The sequence below is a fragment of the Ceratotherium simum genome, chromosome 6, assembly GCF_057802395.1.
Source record: "Ceratotherium simum simum isolate JZ-2026a chromosome 6, ASM5780239v1, whole genome shotgun sequence".
Lineage (NCBI taxonomy): Eukaryota > Metazoa > Chordata > Mammalia > Perissodactyla > Rhinocerotidae > Ceratotherium > Ceratotherium simum.
Window position 1 is genome coordinate 85,140,088 of NC_141905.1, and position 26,171 is coordinate 85,166,258.

The 26,171-nt window shown below is 47.4% G+C and overlaps 1 protein-coding gene across 3 annotated transcripts in view; it reads left to right on the plus strand.

The window, feature by feature from the left end:
• DOCK1 (dedicator of cytokinesis 1) overlaps positions 1-26,171 on the plus strand; it is a 505,015-nt gene that overhangs the window by 476,886 nt on the left and 1,958 nt on the right. For all 3 annotated transcript variants that reach the window (XM_014794062.2, XM_014794063.2, XM_087432851.1), the window contains 5 exons: positions 3,815-3,952; positions 11,473-11,618; positions 15,711-15,909; positions 19,784-19,937; positions 22,720-22,871. In XM_014794062.2, the coding sequence (XP_014649548.1) occupies positions 3,815-3,952; positions 11,473-11,618; positions 15,711-15,909; positions 19,784-19,937; positions 22,720-22,871 (789 nt within the window). The remainder of the gene's footprint in view (positions 1-3,814; positions 3,953-11,472; positions 11,619-15,710; positions 15,910-19,783; positions 19,938-22,719; positions 22,872-26,171) is intronic.

The window sequence follows — 26,171 nt, forward strand, 5'->3', positions numbered from 1 at the left end:
TCTGTCTCTAGGAAGTTGACTTTTCTAGGTACCTCATGTAAGTGGAATCATACAGTATGTGTCCTTCTGTGACTGACTTATTTCACTTAGCATAATGTCCTCAAGGTTCATCCAAGTTGTAACATGTCAGAATTTCCTTCCTTTTTGCTGAATAATATTCCACCTTATGAATACACCACATTTTCTTTATCCACTCATCCGTCAATGGGCACGTAGGTGCTTCCGCCTCTGGGCTATTACAAATAATGCTACTGTGAACATGGGCGGACACATATCTGTTTGATTCCCTGCTTTCACTTCTTTGGGGTCTATACCTAGAAGTAGAATTGCTGGATCATATGGTAACTCTATTTTTAATTTTTTGAGGGGCTACCATACTGTTTTCCACTGTGGCTGCACTGTTTTACAGTCCTACCAGCAATAGTGCACAATGGTTCCAATTTCTCCACATCCTCACCAACACTTGTTAATTTCTGTTTTTGTTTTTTATAATAGCCATCCTAATAGGTGTGACTTTGCCACAAATCCATAGGCATTTGACATCTATTTGCCTTGGACTTATTCTGTGATAAGAAACCCCCGGAGCTGACTCCAAGGGACCTCATTGGCCAAGGATGGTTCTTTGCATGGAATGTAAGCCTCATGTAGGCAGTCTCCTCCTGTTACTAAAAAAGAGAGAGTGAGTTTAAAAGTGTGAATGATTTCATTTTAGATGTTGTAGAAACCAAAGGGTACAAAATTCAAAACTCCTCTGAAGGCTATAAAACCATTGCTACAGAAAAACTAGTTTGGTCTGCAAAAGTTCTATTGATTTTTTTTCCTGTAAGCTTTTATAGCAAATTGGATTTTAAGATTTTCAAGTCCTACAGAGGAAAATAATTTGTTCCCCAGAGAGAACTTTATGTCAGCACTATGTCATCACCCCTAATAACTATATTAAAGGATGAATTTTAAAGCAGCTCACAGGAAAGTTGAAAGAATGTTTTCTAGCAACTTCATTAAATCGAAGAGTGATGAAAAATACATATTCAAAACATTACCTGTGATTTCACTTTCATTTGCAAATGTTTTGAGAACCTATATTTTAGTATCAGTAATTGAGTCATATGGTCATTAAAAATAAGTTTGGGATTATCCAGAATGCTTTCTTCTGTTTTTGTTAGTTAGTTTGGTTTGTTTTTTTCCTGAAATTACATCAGGGCTGAGTGAGGTTTTCCTCCTGGGAATCCCAAGGCCTTGTTGGCAGACTTTCCATCCCTGATGTACCATAAGCACATCTCAGTGTCTAGAATCGTTTGTGAAGGCTGGTTATTAAGTCCCAGGCAGCTCCTCTCTCTGCTTCTGCAGTCACTGCAACAGAGGATAGTGCTGACCTGCTCCTCCCAGGTGGGCGCTAGGCTCAAGTGCAGGCTGCGTGGGGCCTCTTCTATGGTTACAGCTGTCACCAGGTTACAAGTGAGCGCCAGCCCCTTCCTCTGAGGCACAGCTCAGTTGTTCCCCTAATGCAGCTGCCTTATTGAGCATCCATGCTGGGTGTCCAAAGATGAATCCATACAGATGCATATTAAACTGCTGTGATCCCTACATATTTCTCTTTTGAAATGCACAAAGATGAAAGACCAAACCCATTCATCCTCCCCAGCTGATGACAGGCGTGACCGCTGTCACCAGGGATGGTGCTCCTGGAGCACTGAGCAATGTTTACGATGTTCTGTGCTGCTGGCAGGCCGTGAATCTGTGTAGGGGACACACAGGAGCACCACCATTTAGAAGGGCGGCTTTTGGGAGCAGGCTGTGTGCTCACTTTGAACAACTCGAGGTGTGACTCTCCTCTCTGGGCTCTGGGAAACTCTTCAGAAATGCAGATTCCTGGGATCCATCCTAGAGCAAATCGGGGCTCTGGGGGTGGGGTTCAGCAGTCTACCCCAGAGATTTTGATGCTCAGCCAGGTTGGAACCCACTGAACTAAAGGGTCTCCAACGACCATTTCAGGCCTCAGTCCATGACTTCTATTGCAATTTTAAGCCCCTCAGACGTTAGGAATATGTTTACACAGAGCATCATTTTATTCGTAGCTGCAGTTCGTCCCCAAGCAGATATAGAACAGAGGCCAGATCCCATCCTAAAAGAAAGTCCTATCTGACCAACGTCAGGGACCTGTTGAGGGGATCAATCTCTTACCCCATACGTTTCACCTGTCAAATCGCAGTTCGTGCAGTACTGACGTAAACCAAATGGTCTTTAGTCCAGCAAGTAGCTTCTTTGATGTCAAGAATCTGCCCAATTAAGAGTTTTATCAAACAAAAAAAAAATATGTAGAAACAATTAGACTGCATTTTGCACATCTGAGAAAGGTCCATTCTATATCAAAATGCTTTTAGGATCTGAAGTGGCTGTGCTTTAACCTTCAGACAGCACCCCCACACTTGCCTTTGCACCCAGATAGACACAGCACATTTACCATCCCACCAGAAGTCGTCCCCAACCTGTCTTTGCTGTTCCCCAAAGCAGAACTCAGGAAGCAAAAGGATTCCTGTGAGCGTTTTCTGCTCTTGAACCTGAACAAACCGCAGCTAGCCCCGGGGAAGCTGCTATCTGCAAGAGAAATTTATATGGAATATTAAAATGTCCCGTCTCTTTTAAAATCTCACCTGCACACTATCCTTTTGGCGATAATTGGCGGGAAAGGGATACCTGGCGTATACCTTGGGTATAGGCCCAACTGTCAACAAAACAAACTCTGTGTTCCCACAGCCCCAGAGCAGGCAGGGTGGGCTGTCAACATGGGGGGCGCTCACTTCCTCCATCCTTTCCTGGAGCACCAGGAGAGGCAACAGCTGTGTGCTATAAATGGCAACCAAATTCATTTTATGGGTTGATTCCTCTTGATAAGATTTCTTGAATTTGTTCATGTGAAATTCAATTGTGTACTTATTATCCTTCTTACTAATAAATCTGCTCATTTAGATTGGTGTTCTGTCATATTAGGAAAATCTGTTTTTAATCAGTATTTTGATTTAATTATAAATTATTAAGAGGAAGCCTCTTAGCTTGATTGCATTGAAGAGTGTCTGACTCCCGGTCTGAGCCTCAAGTGGCAGCAGAAGCCGGGGAATGAAAGGAGCCTTTCCTACACCCACCCGCAACAGCAGCGACTCGGAGGGTCTCTGTGGCTAGGAATGAAGATGTCTGTCTGCGACACTTTTAAAGGTCAGCTACATCTCCATGCTCGGAACTGAAGTGTTGGCATGGATATTCTGTGACAGCAGTGTTGGCAGAGGAGTGATTATTTTTAGTTTTAAGGAAGAATAAATTTGGTTTTCCTTTCCAAATAAGAATATCCTTCAGGACCATAGATCACATATAATTAGATTTATACATTGTGGACTAGGGTTCTCAATTGTCTATAAAGGCAATATTCTTAGCTAAAAAATCTTTGCACTGTGACACGACCCTTTGCTAATAGATCAAGTTACATCTAAACTAATTCAAAATGCAGCGCTTCCCATACACAAGTGAAAAGCACAGATAAGTCTATTCTGGATTGATCAACAGATGCGAGTCAGGCAAAGTAGTCGGGTGGCCATCGTGTGCTGAGCGCCACACTAGATGTGTCCAATTTAAAACACAAATGATTTTAATTTAAACATTTCGGTCTTTGGGGGTAATGTGCCTGCTGATGAATTTAATCAGCCTTTTGATTTGGAAACAAAAGCAGATGCCTTTTGCACAGCGCCACTTTCCACCTGGTGTGTGTTCCTCTCCCTGGATCATTAACCAAGAAATAAGGAGTGTCGACCTCTATGTTTTTCAGATTCCATTTTTGGCCGAAGGGATCAGGATTCATGGAGAAAAAGTCACAGAAGCACTGAGGCCATTTCATGAGCGAATGGAAGCCTGTTTCAAACAGCTAAAGGAAAAAGTGGAAAAGCAGTATGGCGTCCGAACCATGGTAAGTGGGTAGCATTGCAGAAGAGGGGGCAGTCCTGTGCCTCACATTGTCCAACTGTGTCGGGCTCACAGGGCAGAATAACTAAGATGTGTACATGATGCGTACTTAGGAAGCAGGGGTTAAGGGACCTCAGCCCCCTTTGTCAGTCCGTCTGCCAGCAAACCAGCAACCTCCTTTCAATAGTTGGAAATGTCAGGGTGAGTAAACATTCACAAATTTGCTTGATCACCAAATAGCCCACTCATCTACTGTGAATGTGATCTACCCTTAGTGTGGTGGAGCAACAGACAAATCTCACACAGGCCCATGCGACTCAGGCTGTTCCCAGAGACCACACCTACAGTCACACAACACAGACAAAGGGTTAAATATCACGCAGGGCAGCGGCCCTCACAATGTCCCAGAGCAAAGGTGGAGCCTGTGCCCAGTCCAAGGTCGAAGTCACTGAGGGGAGGAGTAATAGATTACTGAGGCTCGACATTGTTAGCAAAGACCTACCTATTGGAGGAAGCAGGCATTAATCTAGGCCAAGAAAGGTGACTGGAGATGGTCAGGGGAAGAGGTGGGGATGACACTGCCTGGAGAAAGGACTCACTCAGCAAAGGCTGGGAGGCAGGAATTTGAATGGCAGGCCAGAGGCCGGTGCAGACACAGCCAAGCCTTGGGCAGAAGAGAAATCGTAGGGAGGAATTGGAAAGGTGCCTAACCTCATGAGCCCAGTACGCCAGTCTGGGACAGAAGGCTCTGCTTGGGGTGAAGGGCAGAACTGGGCTTTTGCTAAGAGCTCATAGAAGGTTTTTGAGCAGGGGCTGGGATCAAAAGCATAGTAAAACAGTGGCTTGTGATTTGTAATGATGCAAAATGTCTTACAGTTCAATCCTTAGGGCAGGCTTGAGACTGTCTTCATTAGCAGAATCTTAGCAGCTCTGGGGACAAGGCCAGACACCACACATCTGAGCGCTGCTGTGGGGTGAGGTTCAGATCAGCACTTCCACCCTTACTCACGGTCTCTGTGAGCCTTGGTGGGTCCTAACCTCGACTGCCCATGATTTCTGGAGGTGTCGGGGACAACAGATGGCTCTTGGCCCCCTTTCCCCGTTGTTCAGAGATGAGCAGCAGTGTGGCAAAAAGAGACAGCAAAACCTCGTCTGCTCTACTAGAATCCCATGCCTCCTCCACGGAGCAGGTGTGTGTGCACAGGTCTTCCGTGATCCTGCAAAAGGAAGGCATGCTGTGGGAAGTTACTTCACTCTCGTGACACACAGCACTTTTCTCTGCTTCCTCAAGAGCCAGGCGTCCAATGTGGTGTGCCATTTTGGTTTCTTTTTTGGTCCAGCTCCATCTGTCCACTGTTCTCTAAAGTTCTCTGCTGCTCTTTCTGTTGAACTCACTTCTTTTTTCACACATTTATCTCATTTGGCAAACACCAATTTAGTGCTTACCATGTGCCAGGGACCTTTCCAAGTGTTTTGCAAATATGAACTTGCTTAATCCATATCCGTGTAACACTATGAGGGAAGCACTGTGGTCATCCCCATTTTACAGATGGGGAAATGGGGATGTGCGAGGGTTAACTAGCCCGAGGTCACATGCCAGCAATTGGCAGACCCGGAGTTTGAACCCCATCAGTCTGCCTCCAGAGTCTATGCTTTTAGCCACTCTGTAGTTTACACTGCAGAGCTTTCCTTCTTTTGCCCATGTGGTTGGAGATGTATAGGAGACCAGGATTCCCCCTGAGAGGGGTTAATTTGGCTGTGATTACACTCCATGCTCTCCCACCCTCCCCACCCCTGTGGGCCATGGCTGGGCTCAGGGCCCAGCAGGGCACGAGTGTGACAAAGCCAAGAGTAACACAACCGCTGGGCTCTGGTCTGAAAACTCAGTGGGCGGGAATCCGGGACTGCCAGCCCAGCGGGAGCTGCTCCAGGTGAGCAGGCTTGGAAGTCAGGGTGCCCTCCTGCTGGGCCATGCTGGAGGACCCTTCACGCAAGTCAGAATCCTTGAGCAGTGCTTGATCACTTTGGAGCTTGCAAGTCATTACAATCAGAGTTGAGTGGCATGAGGAGTTTCAGAGTGCATCGTAGTGCACTTCCAAAGTTTGACGCCACTTTTAATTCTTTCTAAGAAATAAACACTTGCGAAATTTCGAAGTTTTCTTACCAAGTGAAAAGCTTCCTCTTTTATCAATCATTTAATGTATATGTATGTATATTTTTTTGAAGAAGAAGAAGATTGGCCCTGTGCTAACATCTGTTGCCAATCTTCCTCTTTTTTTTCTTTTTTCTCCCCAAAGCCCCAGTACATAGTGGTAGAATTGTAGCTCTTCTATATGGGATGCCGCCTCAGCATGGCTTGATGAGCAGTGAGTAGGTCTGTGCCCAGGATCCAAACCGATGAACCCTGGGCCGCCAAAGCGGAGCACACGAACTCAACTACTACACCACCGGGCCGGCCCCTAATGTATATTTTAAAATGACAGAAACCTGTCTGGCTCACCAAACATCCTTCACATCCCTTTCTCTGCTGCGATTCATTATTTCTGTGTGTCTTGCTGTTGGGCACAGGGGAGAGAAGGCAAGAGCAGGAAGTCAGGGGGTTGAGTGGGTGGCGGCTGTCCCCCTACTCAAGAACAGCTTTCCGCTGTTCCGAGGCAGCCGTCCTTCCCCCTCACTCTGAGTCGGCATCACCTCCGCCACTTCCCACCTTCTCTGTAGGGGCAGCCAGGGCATTCCCTTGCCCCGGCCCCACCTTGGGGCAAGTCAGGCTTATTGGGAAGGTAGACAAGGAACAGAATTAAGGGTGCATTTCCCCAGCAGCTGCCTTCCTGAGTCCTCCTCCATCCCGGGACCTTAAAGGCAGGCCCTGCAGCCAGCCTCCCTTGAGCAGGCAAAGGGACAGGCAGATGCCCATGTCATTCTCTGAGAAATGTGGCAATAAAAAGCAGTCTGGGATGAGCCTTTCCTCTCTTATCTACTTTGAAAACTTGCAGCCATTTCAGAATACTTTGAAAAACAATCTAGTATCATCCTGTTTAAGGAAAGATGGATTTAAAAATAAAAACCCCATAGAAAGGACATGAACCATTTTGTCAATTTTTCTGAGCCAGCCTAAGCCATAGAAAGGGAAGGTTTGGACACCTTCTGACTTCTTAATCCACAGGCGGCTCCATCAGACCCCTATGGCTCACTCCGCCTTGGCCTTCATCTCTCCAGTCCTGGGCTCTAAGGAGCCACCGCTCCCTGGACGAAAGTGCCGGAGCCCGGCTTCTCCTGATACTCACGGAGCAAGGAGCATAGACCCCGGGGAAGACACAACAAGCACCAACTGCGTTCAGCACTGGCCCCAATACCCTCGCTAGCCCATGGGCACGTGGGAGGCGTTTCTTTGTCCTCAAGCTCTGACAAAAGATTCCCATGTTTCTCATCTGGTCCTTCATCTTCCTCCTCCTTCGGGTCTGGTGAGGAACAGGGGAACCTGCCCTCCCTCCACCCTCGTCCACCTTATTACTTACCCACCACCTGGTCCAGGTGCTGAGCTCAAGCCTCTCCCGTAAGCTCCAGGCCCATCTCTTAGACTGCCTCCCAGCAAACCCCTGGGCGCCCCTCCAGCCCCTCAGCCCAACGTGCACAAAGTAGAGTCTTCCTTCTCTGCCTTCCTTAGCTAATACCACACCACCCACTGCTCACCAGATGAGAAGCCCACTCTTCATCCCTCATGCCAGTTTTCGCCATGGCCTCCCCTGGTGGTGCTGTGGTTTACCCCATCACCTCTGCCATCGCAGTAAGCCTCCTGCCTCCAGGTTTTCTCCTCTTTAGGCCTCCCTCCACGGCTGCCAGTAGGGCCCATTCTGGTGATTTTCTTACTGGGATCTGTGGAACTCTGGGGTTCCTCAGAGGCTGCTGGGAGGGGTGTTGATTGGGAGGTTAAGCTGGTAGCCCCTGCCTCAGTGGAGAAGTTCAGCTTCACCTGTTCTAGGTGCTGGAGTTCAATGGACTATTTCACTGCAGGGAGGAGTTGGCTTACAAGGCTTACGAGAACACTCGTGGTACCAGGGCTCTGTTGGAGATGCAGAGCTGACCACATGACTGCAAGTCCTTCACTTCCCCCCGTGTCCACCCCCACCCCGCGGCCTCTGAGGGGTGAGATCAGGCTCCTAACACCATGTGTGCACCTTCCAGCTGGCCCCGCTCAGCTCTCCCACATGCCCACCCCAGACCCACCTTTCCCCATGCCCCACCTGGATGCCAGCCTGTCGCCCTCTGTGGGTTTCCAGTCCACAGTTGACATTCGTGCAGAATTTGGAAAAGAATATTTCCAGAAAACTATGAAAAGTACCTGCGTCTCACCCTGCCCGATAAGACACTGGTCACTGTGATTAACCTCAGCTAAGCCCACCCCACCCATGACTCCATGGGCAGTAAGCACCCGTGGTGGGTCAAGGTCGGGCATTCTGGCTTAGCTGGGAGACAACGATGCAAAACGTGTCTGAGTCATTGGGCAGGGCGGCTCGCTCCTGGTAAGAGAGCTGAAATGAGTTTGTGCTTCAGGCCATAAGAACAACAGCAAGGACAACGAAAGCTGCCCTTCGGAGTGTGCCAAGCCCTGCGGGCTTCACCTGCATCATTTCATTTTGTCCTCACGCTGGCCTCTCAAGGCGGGATGGTTATTCCCTGCGTGCTCAGGAGGAAGCCAAAGCTCAGAGTGGTTCCATATTTTACGCAAGGTCACACCGTCTGTGCCAAAGCCAAATTCTAGCCTGGTTCTAACTCCCCCAACCCCTGCCAGCCCTGCTGCTGGGACAAAGAGACATCACTTCACTCACAGGATTCAGTGTCCTGCCCCTGGAGCGACACCTCTCAGTACTGGGAGAGACTAATTGCTTCGGATGAAAAAAAGTCCCCATTCGTCAATTTCTAGAGGCTCTACTCAGTCAAGAAGGAACTGTGAGGGGAATGGCCCAGTAGAGCCCACAGCCACTCCCAGTGGGTGCCCTGCAAGTGCAGGACCCAAGAGTGGCTTCTGTCCCTCCTCACCCAGAGCCCTGCTCCTGATGTCCCCCTTTCTTTATTCTTCCCAATCCATATTTATACATCCCGACCAAGACTCAAAGTTGCCTCTTGAGGGACATTCTCCAGCCTTTGTGGTTGGTGGTAGGACGTTCAAGGCTGCTTTCTAGGCCTTCCCAGGCACTGGAGTGAGGTTGTCCTTGCTGGCCGTCTCCACCTCCTGGTCCATGCTCACTCCCTTCTGTGCACCCTCTCACTCAATGCTCATGTCCCCATGGCTGCTGTGAAGATCATTTCATCAGAGAAATGGAAACCGTCACTCTGGGTGCTCTCAGGAATGAGGCTCACAGCACCCAAATGTTGGAAGGTCACATTTCTTCTCCACCATATGCTCAGCTGCATTTCCTTGAACACTGCATCTCCATGTGCCCAGTAGATGATGATGGAATATAGAGGCAGCATCCTCCCGCCACAAAAATCACCTGAGCATGAAGTTGCTGGCTCTTTTCCCTTCTCCCCCTGGATCCTCCTGGATCCAGAAAGGATGGGGTTGAAGTCAAGCCCAAGGCAGTTGCAGGGGAGAGGCAGGAAGGCCCCTCCTGGATTGGTAGGTAGGATGGCCTGAGTAGGTGGGTGTCCCAAAAGACAAACACCTGGCTTTCAAAAGCTGATTCCTCCACTCTGAGCCACCTTCAGAAGCTGGTGGTGTGGAAGAAATGGCAAAAGATAGCATGGATTTAGAAAGACAGAGGCTGCTAACAGGTCTTATTCAAAGTATAAAGAAAGTCAAAGTTCCACAGAGATGCCGAGGAAGGAGAGCAACGGCCGAGCTGGGTGGGGTGGTGACCAGGGTGGTTGATGAGGTGGTGAGGATGGGCTGGGAGTAGCAGGCAGGACTCTTCCTTGGAAGTAACAGGAACAGTGGGACACAAAACAGGCCCCCAGGGCCCAGGCAAGAGGCTGGATGAGAGGAACACTTCAGAGAGCCGAGCCTTGGCTTGCTGTCTGAAAGTGGTTCAGGAAGGCTGAGAAGTGGGTACTGTAGACTTTGGGTCTCTAGATTTTATATAGGAAACATTTTGACAATTTGGACTAATCTACAAGTAACAGTTTCTTGTCTGGTTTCCTCATTAAGAGCAATTAATGACAATGGGCATCTCCGTGGAGACGTGCATTGGTACCATCCTTGGTGCTAAACCCAAGACTGACCAAACCCTCTGTGCTGGCAAATTCCAGCTGCATCTTGCTTTGAGCCAGTAGTTGGCAAACCATGGCCTGCCATCCTTTTTGTAAATACAGTTTTATTGGAACGCAGCCATACTCACTCATTTCTGTATTGTCTATGGCTGTTTTCATGCTTGGGGCAGAGACCTTATGGTCTGTAAGCTTAAAATACTGATTATCTAGCCCGTTATAGAAAAAGTTGACCAACTCATGCTTTAAACTGTTCTTTTGCAATTTTGAACCTCTTACTATTATAGAGAGAGAGTGTACAGATTAAATAGTATTTCATGTGCAAAATGCATCTTTAAGAAACGGGCCTGCTTTTCAGATGAGGAAGTGGTATTATATAATCTGGCATCAACTGTAGTCCCAAGCAGGTCTTCTAGAGGTGACTGACTGAAGGAGATGCCAGCTTTGTTGACATGAGGTTAGGGGGTGGGGAGGTCAACGCCTCACAGAGAGGAAGTATTCTACAGGAATTTGGTTCCCACATCCTCAGGTAAAAGAAATGAGCTTCTACAGCAGCTGCAGGCCCAGATGTGCCAACATCTGGCTTAGGATGCAGGTACACTAGCATTTTCTAGCTAATTAGATGTTGACACGTGCTGTATTTCGGTGACACTTGTTTGGGTAATATACAATAGTATTTCAAAGAGAGGATGGAAAACTCCATCCAGAGACCGTTTTCTCCAGAATACGTCGCTAATCTCCTACCTGGCAGGGAGGAGGAGCTTGAGTAGCTCCGGCCGTGGCTTCTTCTACTCCACTGTCCCAGTCACTGGCACAGGAGGAAATCCACCTTTAATTAAGCAGCAGGATCATCTTTTTTAGTCTAAGAAGTTCAATCATTGCACATCCATGTATTTTGGTGACCCTCACGGTTTGTCAACATGCAGAGGCGTACAAAGTTCATCTCAAGATCTTGCAGTTTCTTTGATCACATTCTGGATGTCAGTCTATACATTAAATTTTCTGGTCAGTACATTCTTCTGTGACTTTCGGACAGGTTGATGTACTATGATCTTGGTAAAGAAAACTGCATTTAAAATTTTAAAAAACCAAGGGTGTTCGTTCCAGGATTTTCCACAATATCAGGTAAGATTTCAAAAAACTCCCAAATAATCATCATTTTCGTCTTTGACTCTGAACAAGAACATTGGCTGTTCATAAAAGTGTGGACAGTTTTGGTCTAGATTCCAGGTTGCTGAGACCACTTGGTCCTAAGAGTCTGACCATGCCAGGCCAGAAGTCTTTTGGCAAAGACATCAAACAAGCCTCTCTCTCTCACAGCCCTCAAGTCTGGATGACAGAAGAGGCAGCCGTCCCCGGTCCATGGTCCGATCCTTCACGATGCCTTCTTCGTCCCGGCCTCTGTCGGTGGCCTCTGTCTCTTCCCTGTCGTCTGACAGCACCCCTTCCAGGCCGGGCTCTGATGGGTGAGTCGGCCTCAGCAGCAGGGAGAGGGCTTGGCGGGTCCTGTGAGGAGCCACCCAGGGCCCTGGCTTTATCACAAATGAGGATTTTTTAAAATCAAACTATCTTTGGAACTGAGACCCACCGAGACTTTACAACCGTAGTGCCCAATATAACTTTCAGGGTCCTGTGAGTTTTTGAGAAAAAATGCCTTGGGTAAGGTTTCCATCAAATTTTAAAACCTCGGGTGAGTGTTCAGTCCTCTTCCACACGTCCTGGAAGAAGCGTGGTGCGTTCCTTGCTGTGTTCTTGTACTTTTCATCCCTTGTCATTTCCGTGGTGTCATGCCAGCACCACATGTCGTGTCACACACAGTCAGCCTTACTTGAGGGCTGGCAGGGCCGCTTTCTTTTTGTAAGACTTCTTCGGAAACCAAAGTTTACTCTTGAGCACCGGGTAGCGGCAGGTGAGTACGAGAGGAACAGGAGCCTGATAGACGAGTTCATGTTGGTTGAGCTCTCACTGTGTCTCTTGCATTCACTCTGAGTGTTCAAAGAGAACCTCCATACTGATAATCTTTTGGTGTTTTTGAGTAGCAGACATGTAAAGTTTGTTCTTTTCTTATTAAACAAAAAGAAAAAAATGTCTCATGCAATTTAAACACTGGAGAACCACTTCTCATCGTTGTACCATCGAGTTTGCACAGTTGTGTGCTTGTCCACCCCCATTTGGTTTACAATCTGTCACCCTATCGAACCAACAGGCCCTGGCCCCTGAGACATGCAGGCACAAACACCCAGAGCGCCCCCAGGGACAGCTCAAATCTAAATGCCCTTTGTTGCCAATGATGGATATGCGCCCAGTGGAGGATTGAAAACTATACCCACATTTTTTTCTCTTAACAGTAATTTTTATCAGGGTCTGCTGCTTATAAGGCGAAGTCCATATGGAAATTCTCAATTTAGAGGTATTTAAATCATGTGTGCTTGTCACTTAGAGCAAGATTGCTAAAGAAATTTAATTCAACTTCTCGCAAGAAAATCCCCAGGCTAGTTATGAAAAGGTTTTTATATTTCCGAGAACGCAGGAGTGAGGGTGGAAGTTGATGAAGAGGTTTCTGACAGAAGAGTGATGTGTTGCACATGTAAATACAGGAGCGTGGGCAGTCGTCTCCTCCCCAGGAGGCGTTTGTTTAACCTTGAACTAGAAGGCACCTTTATTAGAGTCCAGATTTTTGTTCATTCTTGGGGTTACCACCCATAGCTACGTAACTAATGTGCAGAAAATGAGGCTTTGGTCTCAAATGACACAGGTTACGTGCAGAAAAAAGTTCCTCCTCTTGGCAGTTGCTTCTCATAATGTGAAAAATTTAAAACTCAACCTTTCTCTTGGTTCTTTGTGTACTCGTCTGGATTTCACAGCACAGGTCTTCCCTCGAGCTTGAAGATGTCCACTCATCCTTTTTTTTCCTTCATTAATTGTCTCAAGTTCTGCAAAACCTAGAATAAAATCATGAAGATTTTTCATTGTTGCTTATAATATAATAGATATAATATCTAATGCCTAATGGATGTTGATTTATTGGTTATGGCATATCCAGTTGGAAAAGTCCAGGTATCTCAAAATGCCTTAATGATCAAAGTCAACACTGGCATATTTTATTATAGAAAAATTCAGACATATACAAAGTGGACAGAATATTATAATGAGCCCCCATGCACACGACCTCACCATATGTCAACTCTTAGCCAATCTTATTTCCATCTGTATCCCACTCTCTCCCTCCCCCATATTATTTTGAAGCAAATCTCAAACATCATATCATTTCATCCATAAATATTTCAGTGTGAATTTCTAAAAGGTAAGAACTTTTAAAAAAAAAATACAACCATGCTACCTTTATTACATGTAAAAAATTAACAGTAATTCCATATTATCCTCAGATATTGGTGTTAATTTCCAGTTGTGTCATAAATGTCATATTTTTTTTAGTCTGAAAATGATCCACATAAGACCCTCACCTTGCAATTGGTTGATAAATCTCTTTAATTGTCTCTTAATAGATTTCTCCTTCCACTTTTTTTCTTTTCTTTTCTTTGTAATTTATTTGTTGAAAAATCCAGGTTGCTTATCCTGTAGTCTGGATTTTGCTGATTGCATCCGTACAGTGTTGTTTGACGTGTGTCTCTGTCCTCCATAGTTCTGCGTATCGGTAGTTGCATCTAGAGGCTTGATCAGATTCAGATTTGACTTGGGGACAGGATGATTTCATAGTTTTCCATTCAGAGGCATGTTGTGTCTGGCTGTCTCTCTTTCAGTGATGTTTGCAGCTATTGATAATCAATACCTACGTTCAATACCATTACTGTTCAAATGGTATGTGCCTTAACAACAACAAATCCCGCTGCCCATCCAGATTAACTGGGAGAAACAAAACACAGGGGATGTGATTCTTGCTCTCAGCAGGCTGTCTCTTCAACGGATTTGAAATGTGGTTTTGTGAATGATCCATCTAAATGCTGATTTCCATGTTACCTCTCCCATATTCGGGAACAAGGTTGCTATAATGGCCTTCTTAATCAGAGCAGTGGTTTTGTTCTAAATGTTCCATTCACAAACAAGTTTAAAAGAAACCACAGCTATGATGAAAATGTGACTGGCTTTCTAAGTTTCTTTCTCTTGCAGTCAACCTCCCCTGAAAAAGCCAATTTATTCTCCAGGTGGTCAAGGAAGTCAAGCTTGGAAGGCGGCTGTGAGGACTGGGAGCTCAAGGGCGGGCTCAGGGATGGCTCCCTGTCCAACGGTCCACGTTACAGGCTGTGGTTTGTGCTGCCGCTGGCTCAGGACTGGCTGGGCATTGGGCAGCTAGAAGGCAGGGAGCTTCTGTGAACATTCTTGGTTTCCTATTTTGCTTCTCTTCACCATATGGAAATGTTGTGTAGACCACAGTTTAAAAGACGTTTATCAGAAATTGCAGTATAGGCTATTTCTCCTATATGACTATATGACTTTAATTCCTTTTAAGGGACCATATCTCTTTTTAAATACCATTTTAAAGCACTATATTTGAGAATACAAGATCCTAATAGTAAGAATACCTCCCATGTGAGATATGCTGTAAGATTTTTAAGACATTTTCTCGCCTTTATCCATGTTGGCTCTCTCCTAACTCCTCTCTGCTGCAGAGGGTGAGTTTCCAATCTTAGAATTGGACCCATTTCTTTCCTCTCCTGATAAGACTTACTAGGACAGAAATAGATGGAACCCCAAGTCTTATCTTAAAATAGCAAATCGCAATTGCATGTAGATGTGTGTGCATACTCACTTTGAGGCATGCCTTAGAAACTAGTCCAAGATCCATTTACTCAGCAGCCTAACCGGTAACGTGCTTTTAGGCAGAAGGGTGGTGGTGTCCTATTTCACTTTATGAACGGGGACATCCAGCCATCAGTGGTTAAGAGGATGTTGAGACTCACTAGTAAGTGGCAGAGCTAGAACCCGAGTCCACTGTCTCGAGCACAGTTCTCCGCTGACAACCTGAGGGCGTCTCCACGTTCCTACGAGCTGGAATCAGCTTGCTTCTCACTGAGCCATCCTAAAAGTCTTTCTAATGGAAGCAACCAATATATCTGTAATCTTAAACTACCCATAGAAACTTGGTCAGAATCAGGGTACCAGAAATCTCTTTGCGTCAGCATCTGCCTATTTCTCCCCATTGCATTTGTGAATATTTCAGTATGAATCTATAAAAGGTGAGGGCTCCCCCTTTGAAATATACTCCAAATACCATGCTTACATCACAAATCAATAATAATCGCTGAATACCATCACCACACATCCAGTCGGACTTCACATTTCCTCCGTCATCCTATAAAGTCCTGTTTTTTTCCAGTTTGTTTTTAGCAGGATGCAAACACCGTCTATCATTGCGATTGGTTAATATGTATCTTAAATCTCCCTCGGCCTCCCTTTTTAATCATTCCTTTCCTGATAAAATTCGGGGGTTCCCGGTCAGCACTTACATTCATTGTCAGTGACCTTACATGTATCTGCAGGGTGAAAAGCAATTGCTCTCCTATTAAGATGTCACTGATTTAAAGAGCTGTTTCCTGTAGGTTTGCTCTGGAGCCGCTCCTGCCAAAGAAGATGCACTCCAGGTCCCAGGACAAGCTGGACAAGGATGACCCGGATAAGGAGAAGAAGGACAAGAAGAAGGAAAAAAGGAACAGCAAGCATCAAGAGATATTTGATAAAGAATTTAAGCCCGCCGACATTTCCCTGCAGCAGTCTGAGGCTGTGATCCTTTCAGAAACGGTAATGTCACAGGGGCCCTCCTCTCACTCTGTGGTGGCTGCTGGGACCTGCCTTTGCTCCGCGTTTAGCCAATGGGGTCATCAATGGGGGTTTATTGAACTGGCTATAAAATAGTCACTTCAGAGTGTGGGGTCCCCCTCAACCCTCCCCTTACATAACCCGATGCTGTAGGGCTCCAAAGGTGAAAACAGAGCTTCCTTTCCTTGCTTGTCCTGGCCTCCGTCCTCCATTCCAAAGGGGCTCGGGCGGGGCCCGCCGTCAGCAGGACCCACACATTTGTAGGCTTTCTGCAGCAATGTTGGGCTTGCTTCCAGTATACGTCCTGGTATCTCAGAAGATGAACAGGAATTCTCTTGTCAGGAAACAGTGCTCCGTGTCAGCTAACACCTTTCCCTCGCCCCTTCCTGACCGGAAATCTCTAAGCTGCAGTTTCTGCCCGAGTGTTATAATCTGCTCAGCTAGAGTCCAAAAGCCCCTTCCCACTGGGTCCCACCAGCTGCGTGCAGTTCCATGTTATCCTCCCTGCCTCATCTGCTCCCTGTTTAAATCTCTTGGCCATCTTTCAGGAGAATTTTCAGAGACTTAACGTGACACATGCTGGTTAGTTAACATTAAAAATGGATCTCAGGGAATCTCGTTCATTCCAGAGGCCGGGGCGTGTGACGGCAGTGAAACCTAGGCAGCACGCTCTCGTCCTGGGGCTGGGCCAGGGGCTGCTGCTCCCAGATGCGCACAGCAGCATTGGGAGTCTGAGGGCAAAAATGAGGCATGGACAGCTTCTGGAGTGAACGTTATTCAGAAAGTGCTATTTGTAGATTAGAAACAAAATAAAGAAGAGGCTCTCACGGGCTGTCAGCTTTAAAGGTTATGTCAGGCTTGGAGCTGCCTCCCCTTGGAACCCGATGGGCGTTGGCCTGTCCAGTGGCCAAGACTGTGTCTGCTCTGGGCAGGAGCCCACGACCTGTGCTGGCTGTGATGGAAGGGACGCTTGATCAAAGTGTTCAGATGGGACCACTTTTTAATAAGACACACCTCACCGCTTGTTTATATTTCGAACCCCAGAGGGTGTGTTTCATCTAGGCTGCATGCCACTCAGACCAGTGGTCACATGTGGCTTGGCTATCTAGGGGCAGAATGGAGACGGGAGAGCCGCGACATGGCCTCCAAGAAGGCGAATGATCGTCTGAGGATTTAGACACAGTTCTAACTGCAGCTGTGCTGTGGTGTTTCCTTGCAGCATGACAGTGGCCGAGGGTGTCAGGGCCCAGGGGAGTGTTACGTGCAAGTGTTACGTGCCCAGGCACCGGGCCTCAAGCAGCAGGATCAAGAGGTTTCTAATGAACCACTCCACGTTCTCTGTCCACTATTCTGGAAAGTTGAGATGCCAGCCACCCTGCTGGAACTGGCCAAGATCCCCGGCTCTCAGGCCCAGGATAGAGTTCTCAAGTCACAAGACAGCGTAACCGGGTGGGGGAATTAACAGGAACCTATTTTGAATTACTAAGTGCCAGACACTGTGCAAGTCTTTCCTGTATTTTTATTTAAGCTCCACTTTAAGATCTTAAAACTGAGGGCCTCAGAGAATTGGAGCCAAGTGGCAGAGTTGATCACAATTTGTGTGAGAAGTCCAAGGACATGCCAGGCGCTTTGCCACCACGGTATAAGTTCTGTCCCTCCCCACAGTGGCCCTGTTTTCCTGCAAGGACACCAGCAAAGATGGGCTGAGTTCAGCACAAAGTGGGCCTCCCCATGGCTGACCTAAAGTACCCTCAGCAAATCCACAGGAACGCACCAAGGTCAGAGCGCAAACCTGACCCCTCTGTCGGCCTCTGACAGTTCTCAGAATGGCCATGGCTGCAGCTCCAGGGGCCAGGAACCCTGACCTGTCCCTGGGGGCAGATGGCTGCTCTTGGTTCAGCCCAGCTACTTGTCTATCCACAAAGGGGCCTCCTGTTCCAGGTGACAGGGGCCCGCGAGGTCTGGGAGTAGAGTTAGGCACCTGGAGTTTCCTGCACAAGTGGCCATGTGCCTGTGGCTAGCCACGTGCCCCAGGGCAGAGCAGGTGGGTGAGTGGGGCCCATGGAGGGGTGTTTCCTGGAGCAGAAGCAGCAGCCGCCTTTCCTGGGGCAACGCCAGCGCTCCCTAGTGTTCTCCAGGCCCTCTGGGGGAGCCTTTGCTCTTTGCCGCCCACCTGGCTTCCGGAGCTTCTACAAAGGTTTTCACTGGTCTCTCGGTGGGGCTGGGTTCAGCTTCCCACTTGATTTGCATCGTCAACAATTTCATGACCTTTAGCTGAGCCTCTCAGAGCATGAGGTAGAGGCCGGGGCCCTCCAGGTGCAATTTGCATCTCACCAATAAAACATCCTAACACTCTGACTCATCAGAAAGTGCCCTTATGGGATGGGACGGGAAGGATGGGATAAGCACCTAAACAATCCCTGAATCTCTGTCACCAGTCCACATACACATTCACCTACAGAGAGCCCAGAGCTTAGCCAGGCAAGCCCAGACCTCCCACAGCGGTGAGGCTGCAGGGACCTCATCGGTTCTGCAGATGAGGGGTGATGCCTGGTCTCCGGGATCTGCTCCATTGGCGTAGGATAGTTCTGGGAGTTGGCCTGTTGCCTGTGTCCCCCAATCACCCCATTTACCACAGGGCTTGAACCTTCCTCCCCTCCTTCCAGCCTCAGTAGCCTCCAGAGGGGCACTGCCTTTGCAGACCACTTAAGAGGGCACACATTGCAACCCACCTGCTCAGCTGCTGGCCCTAACCCTCAGGACCCACCTGCCAGGCCTGAGAATCAGGCCGCAGCCCCAAGCCCAGTGCTGCCTGCCCTTGCTGGGGGGAAATCTTGATTCCTCCTTTTCGACTGGGTTAATAACTTTTCTAATTACTCCTACCTCAGTATTTTGGAATTGTTTGTATTCCCCAGGCCTCATGATCTGAGACCAAGTTGTAAGAAATACATAAATAAAACTTCCCAACATAACAAACACAGGAAAGGGGCTTAGATGGGGAAAAGTCAAGTGCATTCGAAAGTCAGAGATTGGCAGGAAAAATGCAGTGAAAAGTAGAGAGAAAGAATTCCTACCCAGTAATAATGTAGCATGAGAGAAGAAACAGGAGATGAATAAAGAAAATCCTTCAGCAGGTTTCTAGACTTTCACACACCTGCCAAGAAAGACCAAAAAATTAGGAGCAGGCCTGGGCCTTCTGGTTGCTGAGCAGGTCGGTTACTCCATTCTTGACCCTTTGGAGGTTTCCAGTGTGCACTCGCTTGGTACTGAATGGTACAACAATCCTCTGCCTGTTTTACATTTGTGTTCAGGAAATATGTGATGTGGGATGCATCCCCAGATTATGTAAATAGATTATTGTGAGGCCCTGTGTAAGTTTGCCAGGGCTGCTGTAATAAAGACCCCAGACTGGGGCCTTATACAACAGAAATGTATTGTCTCATAGTTCTGGAAGCTGGAAGTCCCAGATAAAGGTGTCAGGAGGCCTGTTTCCTTCTGAGGCTGTGAGACAGAAGCTGTTCATGCCTCTCCCCTGGCTTCTGGTGGTTTCCATCTTTGGTGTTCCTTGGCTTGTAGAAGCATCACCCCGATCTCTGCCTTCATCTTCACATGGCGTTCCCCCGTGTGTGTGTGTGTCTATGTCCAAATTTCCCCTTTTTATAAAGACACAGGTCGTATGGGAATAGGGCCCACCCCAATGACCTCGTTGTAACTTGATCATCTGCAAAGACCCTGTTTGCAGATAAGGTCACGTTCACAAGTGCTGGGGGTTAGGACTTCAACGTAAGAATTGTGGGGTGACACAACTCCACCCATGACACACCCTAACTATGCTCTTTCTGTCCCTCCAATACAGATAAGTCCTCTGCGGCCCCAGAGACCCAAGAGCCAGGTGATCAACGTCATCGGAAGCGAGAGGCGCTTTTCAGTGTCCCCATCGTCACCGTCCTCCCAGCAGACACCCCCTCCGGTCATGCCAAGGGCCAAGCTCAGCTTCAGTTTGCAGTGCAGTAAGAGGAACCTTCTCCCTGCTTGAATTCATGACCCTGTTCTGTGCTGCCCCCTTGATCGAAGGCTCTAAAGTTAGACCCACTTCCTCTGTTTCCAGCAAACGGAGCGAGTTTCAAGGACCACCTGACTTACTGGGAGTGTCCCTCAGGACTTCAGCAAATCAGGCCAGAGCCCAATCCCGGGCTCCCAAGCTCCCTGGGTGCAAAGTGTGGGGCCCGTCCAGGCTCTCAAACCCTCCTGTATTTGGGGGAGACTTCAGAAGCACGTGGAGCAGTCCCCCTTTTTGTATCACGGGATAATGAGCCACACGAGGGCCTTGGGCCTTCTTGTGTCCAGGAGGAATATCAAGTGAAGAAGCACTTCCAGGCTGTTCTGAAGGGCTAAGAGTATAACTTGGTTTTCTAGTTTTGTGCAATTTCTAGCCTGCCATAAAATGTTACCACAAACTTAGTGGCCTAAAACAACAGAATTTTCTTCTCTCACAGTCTGGAGGCTGGAAGTCTGAAATCAAGGTATTGACAGTATTGCTTCCTTCTGGAGGCTGAGAGGGAGAATCTGTTCATGCCTCTTTCCCAGCTTCTGGTGGATTCCAGCAATCCTTGGCGTTCCTTGGCTTGTAGCAGCATCACTCCAAGCTCTGCCTCCCTCTTCACATGCCTTCTTCTCTGGGTTTCTGTGTCCTCCTCTTCTTATAGACACCAGTCATTGGATTTAGGGCCCACCATAAATCCAAGATGATCTCATCTTGAGATCCTTAACTAATTACATCTGCAAAGACCCTATTTCCAAATAAGGTCGTATTCTGAGGTTCTGGGTGGACATGAATTTTGGAGGGACGCTATTCAACCCACTGCCAGTGGTAACCAGCTTTTCACCAGTAAAGTCAGGCCTGTTAGAGGGGGGAGATCTTGGCAGGAAGAAGGTGATAGGGAGTGAGGGCGGCAGAACAGGGGAGCCCAGGAGAACCCACTTTCCTTCCTGGGGCTGGAGAGCGTTGCTCGGAGGAATGGCTCATACAAGGCAATGAACTATTGCCCCTAACACCTAGTTTTCTTCTTGCTGAATGGGGAGCAGTTGCGATTCTGGAGACCACCAGGTGATGAGTCAGGGCTGCATCTGTGGATGAGCCTCACTGAGTGAGCAAAGAGTTTTCTGAACACTGGAAAGGAGATGGACTCTGGGTGGTCTATCTTCACATACTTACACTATTACCATGAACTCTTCTTCTAAAAATATTTTATTAATTTTTAAAAAAATAGTTAAAAACAGGCACCACTGAAGCTGCTATGGAAAACGCTTTGATGGTTCCTTGAAGTTAAACACAGAATCACCATCTGCCCTAGCAAGTCCACTCCTAGGCATGTACCCCAAAGAATTGAAAACAGGGACTCAAGCAAATACCTGGATGCAAATGTTCATAGCTGCATTATTCACAACAGCCAAGAGGTGGAAACAACCCGTGTCCCTCAATTGATGAATGGATAAACAAGATGTGCATCCAGAGACATATCTATACGATAGGATATTATTCAGCCATAAAAAAAATGAAGTTCTGATACATGCTACAACATGGCCTAACCTCAAAAAACGTTAAGTGAAATAAGCCAGATGTGAAAGGACAAATATATGATTCCAATTATATGAAATACCTAAAATAAGCAAATTCATAGAGACAGACGTAGATTAGAGGTTATCAGGGGCTACAGTTAGGGGGAGTTATTGCTTTGTGGGTAGAGACTGTGTTTGGGGTGATAAAAAGTTTTGGAAATAGATGGTGGTGATGGTTGCACAACATTATGAGTGTAATCAATGCCACTTATTTGTGCACTTAAAAATGATTAAAATGCAAATTTTATGTTATATATATTTTACCACAATAAAAACGACCAGCCAACTGACACTCATGAGGGCAATCACTCCTCAGAAGCCTTCTTCTCGCTCCCCTCGATTCAATGGCAAGGCTTCCTTCTAAATTGACACAACTCTTCCTGGGAAGCATATTCCTAATAAAGGATTTTTCATTAGATGGATCACCAGGGAAAACTCTAAAAGAGGCCCATCAGCAAAAATGTCTCTTTTCCTCTCTTTAAGATAAAAGAAAAACAAATTATTTCCAAGCATCTCAACAAGGGTTGAGAAAATATGCTGTCTTAATGATTATTCCTCCATTTGAAAATGGATACTTTTTCAGTTTACTTTAAAAATCCATTGTCCTTCCTCTTGGCTTATTTAAAGCAGCAGCCACAGTGTCTGCTGCCGCTAATAACTTCGTTTCATACAGTCGTGGGTTTTCCTGTGTGAGAGAGATTTACAGGGCAGGTGGCTGGTTTGTGCTGCATTATTAGATTTCACTTAGAGAAGCGCTCCGGGTCATAACTGTGGGAGGCTGGCTACAGTGTCCGGGCTGGGCTTTGAAAAAGGTAGGCATAGACAGGCCTGACACCCAGCCGTTTAGATGCCACCGAGAGAAACGGCCTGAGGAGGGATCAGAAGGAGCCCGGGGTTGACATGCTATTTTTACAGTGCATTGATGCCTCCTTTAAGCTCTAAAAGGTATCTTAAGGTACTTGGTGTTCTCTTTCTAGAACATGCCCTTAGGAGGGGATCCCACCCCCTGCCTTCTCTACCCCTCCATGCTCGCTTCTCTGCCCCGGTGACAAGCATCTCTTGGGGATAAAGTGTTTCTCCTCCTTGCCACTCCCAGAGAACCTGAAACAGCCACCTGTGCATTCATGCCCCGTGGGATGTGGATGTGACTTTAAATGGATCCTGGTTTTCCAGGTTTGGAGCTGAATGGCATGACCGGGATGGACGTGGCCGAGGTTCCGCCTCCTCTGCCTCTCAAAGGCAGCACGGCAGATTATGGGAACTTGATGGAAAACCAGGACTTCATAGGCTCGCCAACACCCCCGCCCCCTCCTCCTCACCAGAGGGTAAGCCTGTCGGGAATCTGAAACGTGGGTTTTTAATGTCTTACCCTCCACAAAGTAGAAATCTCTCCTTCCTGGTGTAAGCGCGTTTTCTTTGGACTAGCCTAGATTTGATTTTGAGAAAAGAGGTGAGAGCGATCGGGTACGTACGATCTGTGGTTCTGTGTCATTGTGACTGCATGCACACACGTTCAGATGTGGGCCTCGGAACAAGGAAAAGGGAGAGAGAAGATCCAGACAGATCGAAGGGCTAACCTCATCACCATGGAGGTCATGCTACTGGAGGTGCAATTCTTGTGAAAGCTTGATTTTTGAAAAGTAGCTTTTCTATGAAGAGGTTTGTCTGACTTTAAGTTGCCCGAGGGGCCAGCCCCGTGGCGTAGCGGTTAAGTGTGCACGCTCCACTGCTAGTGGCCCGGGTTCGGATCCCAGGTGCGCCCTGATGCACCGCTTATTAGGCCATGCTGTGGCAGCATCCCACATAAAGTGGAGGAAGATGGGCATGGATGTTAGCTCAGGGCCAGTCTTCCTCAGCAAAAAGAGGAGGATTGGCATAGATGTTAGTTCAGGGCTGATCTTCCTCACACACACAAAAAAAGTTGCCGCCGTCACGCTGCATGGGGGCGTGCTCCTACTCGATACCAATTAGGCCTTTGACAAGCCCATATCCCCACAGTTCCTCCAGGCAGCATCACCCTTGTGTTGACGGCTCTCAAGTGGGGACAGGCACTGGCTGCATGGAGAATCTTTGGAGGAGAAGCCAGATATGGCTCCAATTTGGGCACACCCTCTGAGTTCCCTGAGGCCACCCCCCGAGCTGCGCCTGCAGCCATGAAACCCTTCCCTGCTTAGATTTGGGGTGCTGGCTGCCATAAGCATGAGCAGCCAGCTCAAACCCTCGTCAGCACTGGCCCCCGGGCTGCCATCCGCTTGAAAACTCTGTCTTGGTCATTAATCTTGTCTGATGTACCCACTGCTCAGTGGCCTCTGGGCCTCCCTGCTAAAAGCAAATATTAGATGAAAGTCTTAAAAAGTCGTTTAAACCAGTGCCTCTGTTACCAGTTGACTGTTCTGGAAACAGTCTTTTGAGATCCACCGCCTTCCTCTCCTGGTTCTCAAGGCTGCTGTCACGCAGGACTCTCTTGTTCACGGGCAGGCTGCATCCGGAGGCCGGCGTGCGCGGGGAGGCGCGCGTGTGAAATTGACCCAGCAGCACCAGAGGTCTGCTTCCAGGTTCACCCTCCCTGGCGTGTTACTCATAGCCTTGTAGCATTAAATCAGCACAGTCTGAAGAGTACAATATCCCCGTTCACATGTGCAGCTGCTCAGCCTCACAAAGGTTATTATGGCAACACAACTCCTGTAGAACATGGAAGACATGAGGTTGTTCTGTGGCTGCAATTTTTTTCATAACGGTGAGGCGTGTTTTTTTCCCCTTAAAAAACAATAAAAAACCTGCATGCTTTTTTTTTTTAAATGGAGACTTTTTCACTGAATGTTCTGCAAGTTTATTATCTCTCCTCTTGTGAAGGAGTGGAAGAGAGAGGATTTATTTACGGTCTATGAATTTCATTATTCCTTTTGTAAGAAAACCAAACAAGCAGTGGGGCTTCATCTTTAGTGCTGAGAGGACAGACTGTCCCTCTGAGGCTGCCGCACCTTTCAGATAGGCCCTCTGTCCCTAGAGATGCCATGATGGCGGACTGGCCCTGGAGAAGGGACCAGCTGCCCTATGATGGCTTTTCAGGAGGCTGGAATGATTCTTTGCAGCTAAAGAAATGTAAGATTGACTAACTACAAGTTAGAACAAAAGGAGAAACAGGGAGTCGAGCAAGAACATTGATTGGCTGGGGTGTTGTTTTCCTAACAGCTTAGTTAACTGATCACGTCTTTGATTTATTGGAAAAGCAGGAGTGTCCCCCAGGTCTCCCTACATCAGTGAACTGAAAATTCTCAACTTGGAAGCATGACTAAGTCCATTTTTGTTACAAATCAATTCATGGGTGACATTTTATCATCTCAGTTTCATTGATACATCATTCAAAGTTACTGATGCCTCCTGCTCTTGGTTAAGGAAGGGAGGAGCATGCACACACTGTGGCTCCATTCATAAAGGTGTTGTGAATTCAATTACATTAATTACCCAAGCCTCTTTGCAGTTTGTTTCGCTTGCAGCGTGAGTGTGTCCCGGTGACACGCTCGTGGGTTAGCAGGTCATAATTAGTTGGAAACAGTTGCGTTTTTGGGGTGCCTCCCTTTGCGCAGGCCGGGAGAGCTCTTGTAGGATAATGATCGCTCGTCTGCCATGGGGAGTGATCGATATCCTCCTGTCACTCTCATTGATGGGCCTCGGACTCGTAGGCAGCTCTATCTCCAGTTGTTGCCGCTTTAAGCTGTCATTTCTTTCAAAATGGCTCTTACAACCAGTAATCTGAGCTATCGCTTTGCCTGATAGTGATAAACCTGCCACGCTCCTGTTTGGCATGAAGGGTGTCTCTGGCATGTGCTTGTATCTGATGGTGTTAGCCTGGCCCTCAATTCTCACCATTGACCTGCACTGTGGCTTTCACATATAAACCACCTTTTTATCAGACCTCAGAACAGGTGTTTCTTTTAACTATTCTCACCAACTTAAAAAGACTTACGAGCCTATTATTTTCTCTCTTTAAAATGTCTGATATCATTATATCAGCTCTAGTTTTCCACGTGTAGTCTCTTCTCTATGTTAACCAGTAGGTCATTTTAGTATTTACTTGTCTGCGAATCGGGAGGAAATTTGGGCAGTGGGTGAGAGACTGCTGCGTCGCTGTTCTGTCCTTGAGACTTCTTTTCTCACCTTGAGCTAAATGTGAACCTCCCCTGAGAGGCTGTTAAAAATCCACTTTCCCCTGAGTTGGATGATAGTGCTCTGTGATTTCATTCTGGTGCATCCTACCCATGGTGTGCGCCTGCTTATCCTGGTCTGTTCGTTTGTTCGTTCCTCTGTTCATTCATTCATTTACTCACTCGTTCACTTCTTCATTCCTTCACGTGTTCATGTATTCATTCATGCATCATTCAGCCATTCACTCACTCACTCAGTTACCTGTTTGGTCAACACATATTTACAGCTCCTTCATGTCAGGCGTCTGTGATGGGCACGAGGGTGCCAGCAGCAAGAGGGCAACAGCCGCCCTCAGTCACTCATTGAGTCCATTAACCAGGGTTTGTCTGTCACCTTCACAGTTGTCAATTCGTTCTTGGGAACCTAAGGCAAACTGTGGCCCGTGGGCCAAGTCCAGCCTGTCTCCTGTTTTTGTCAAT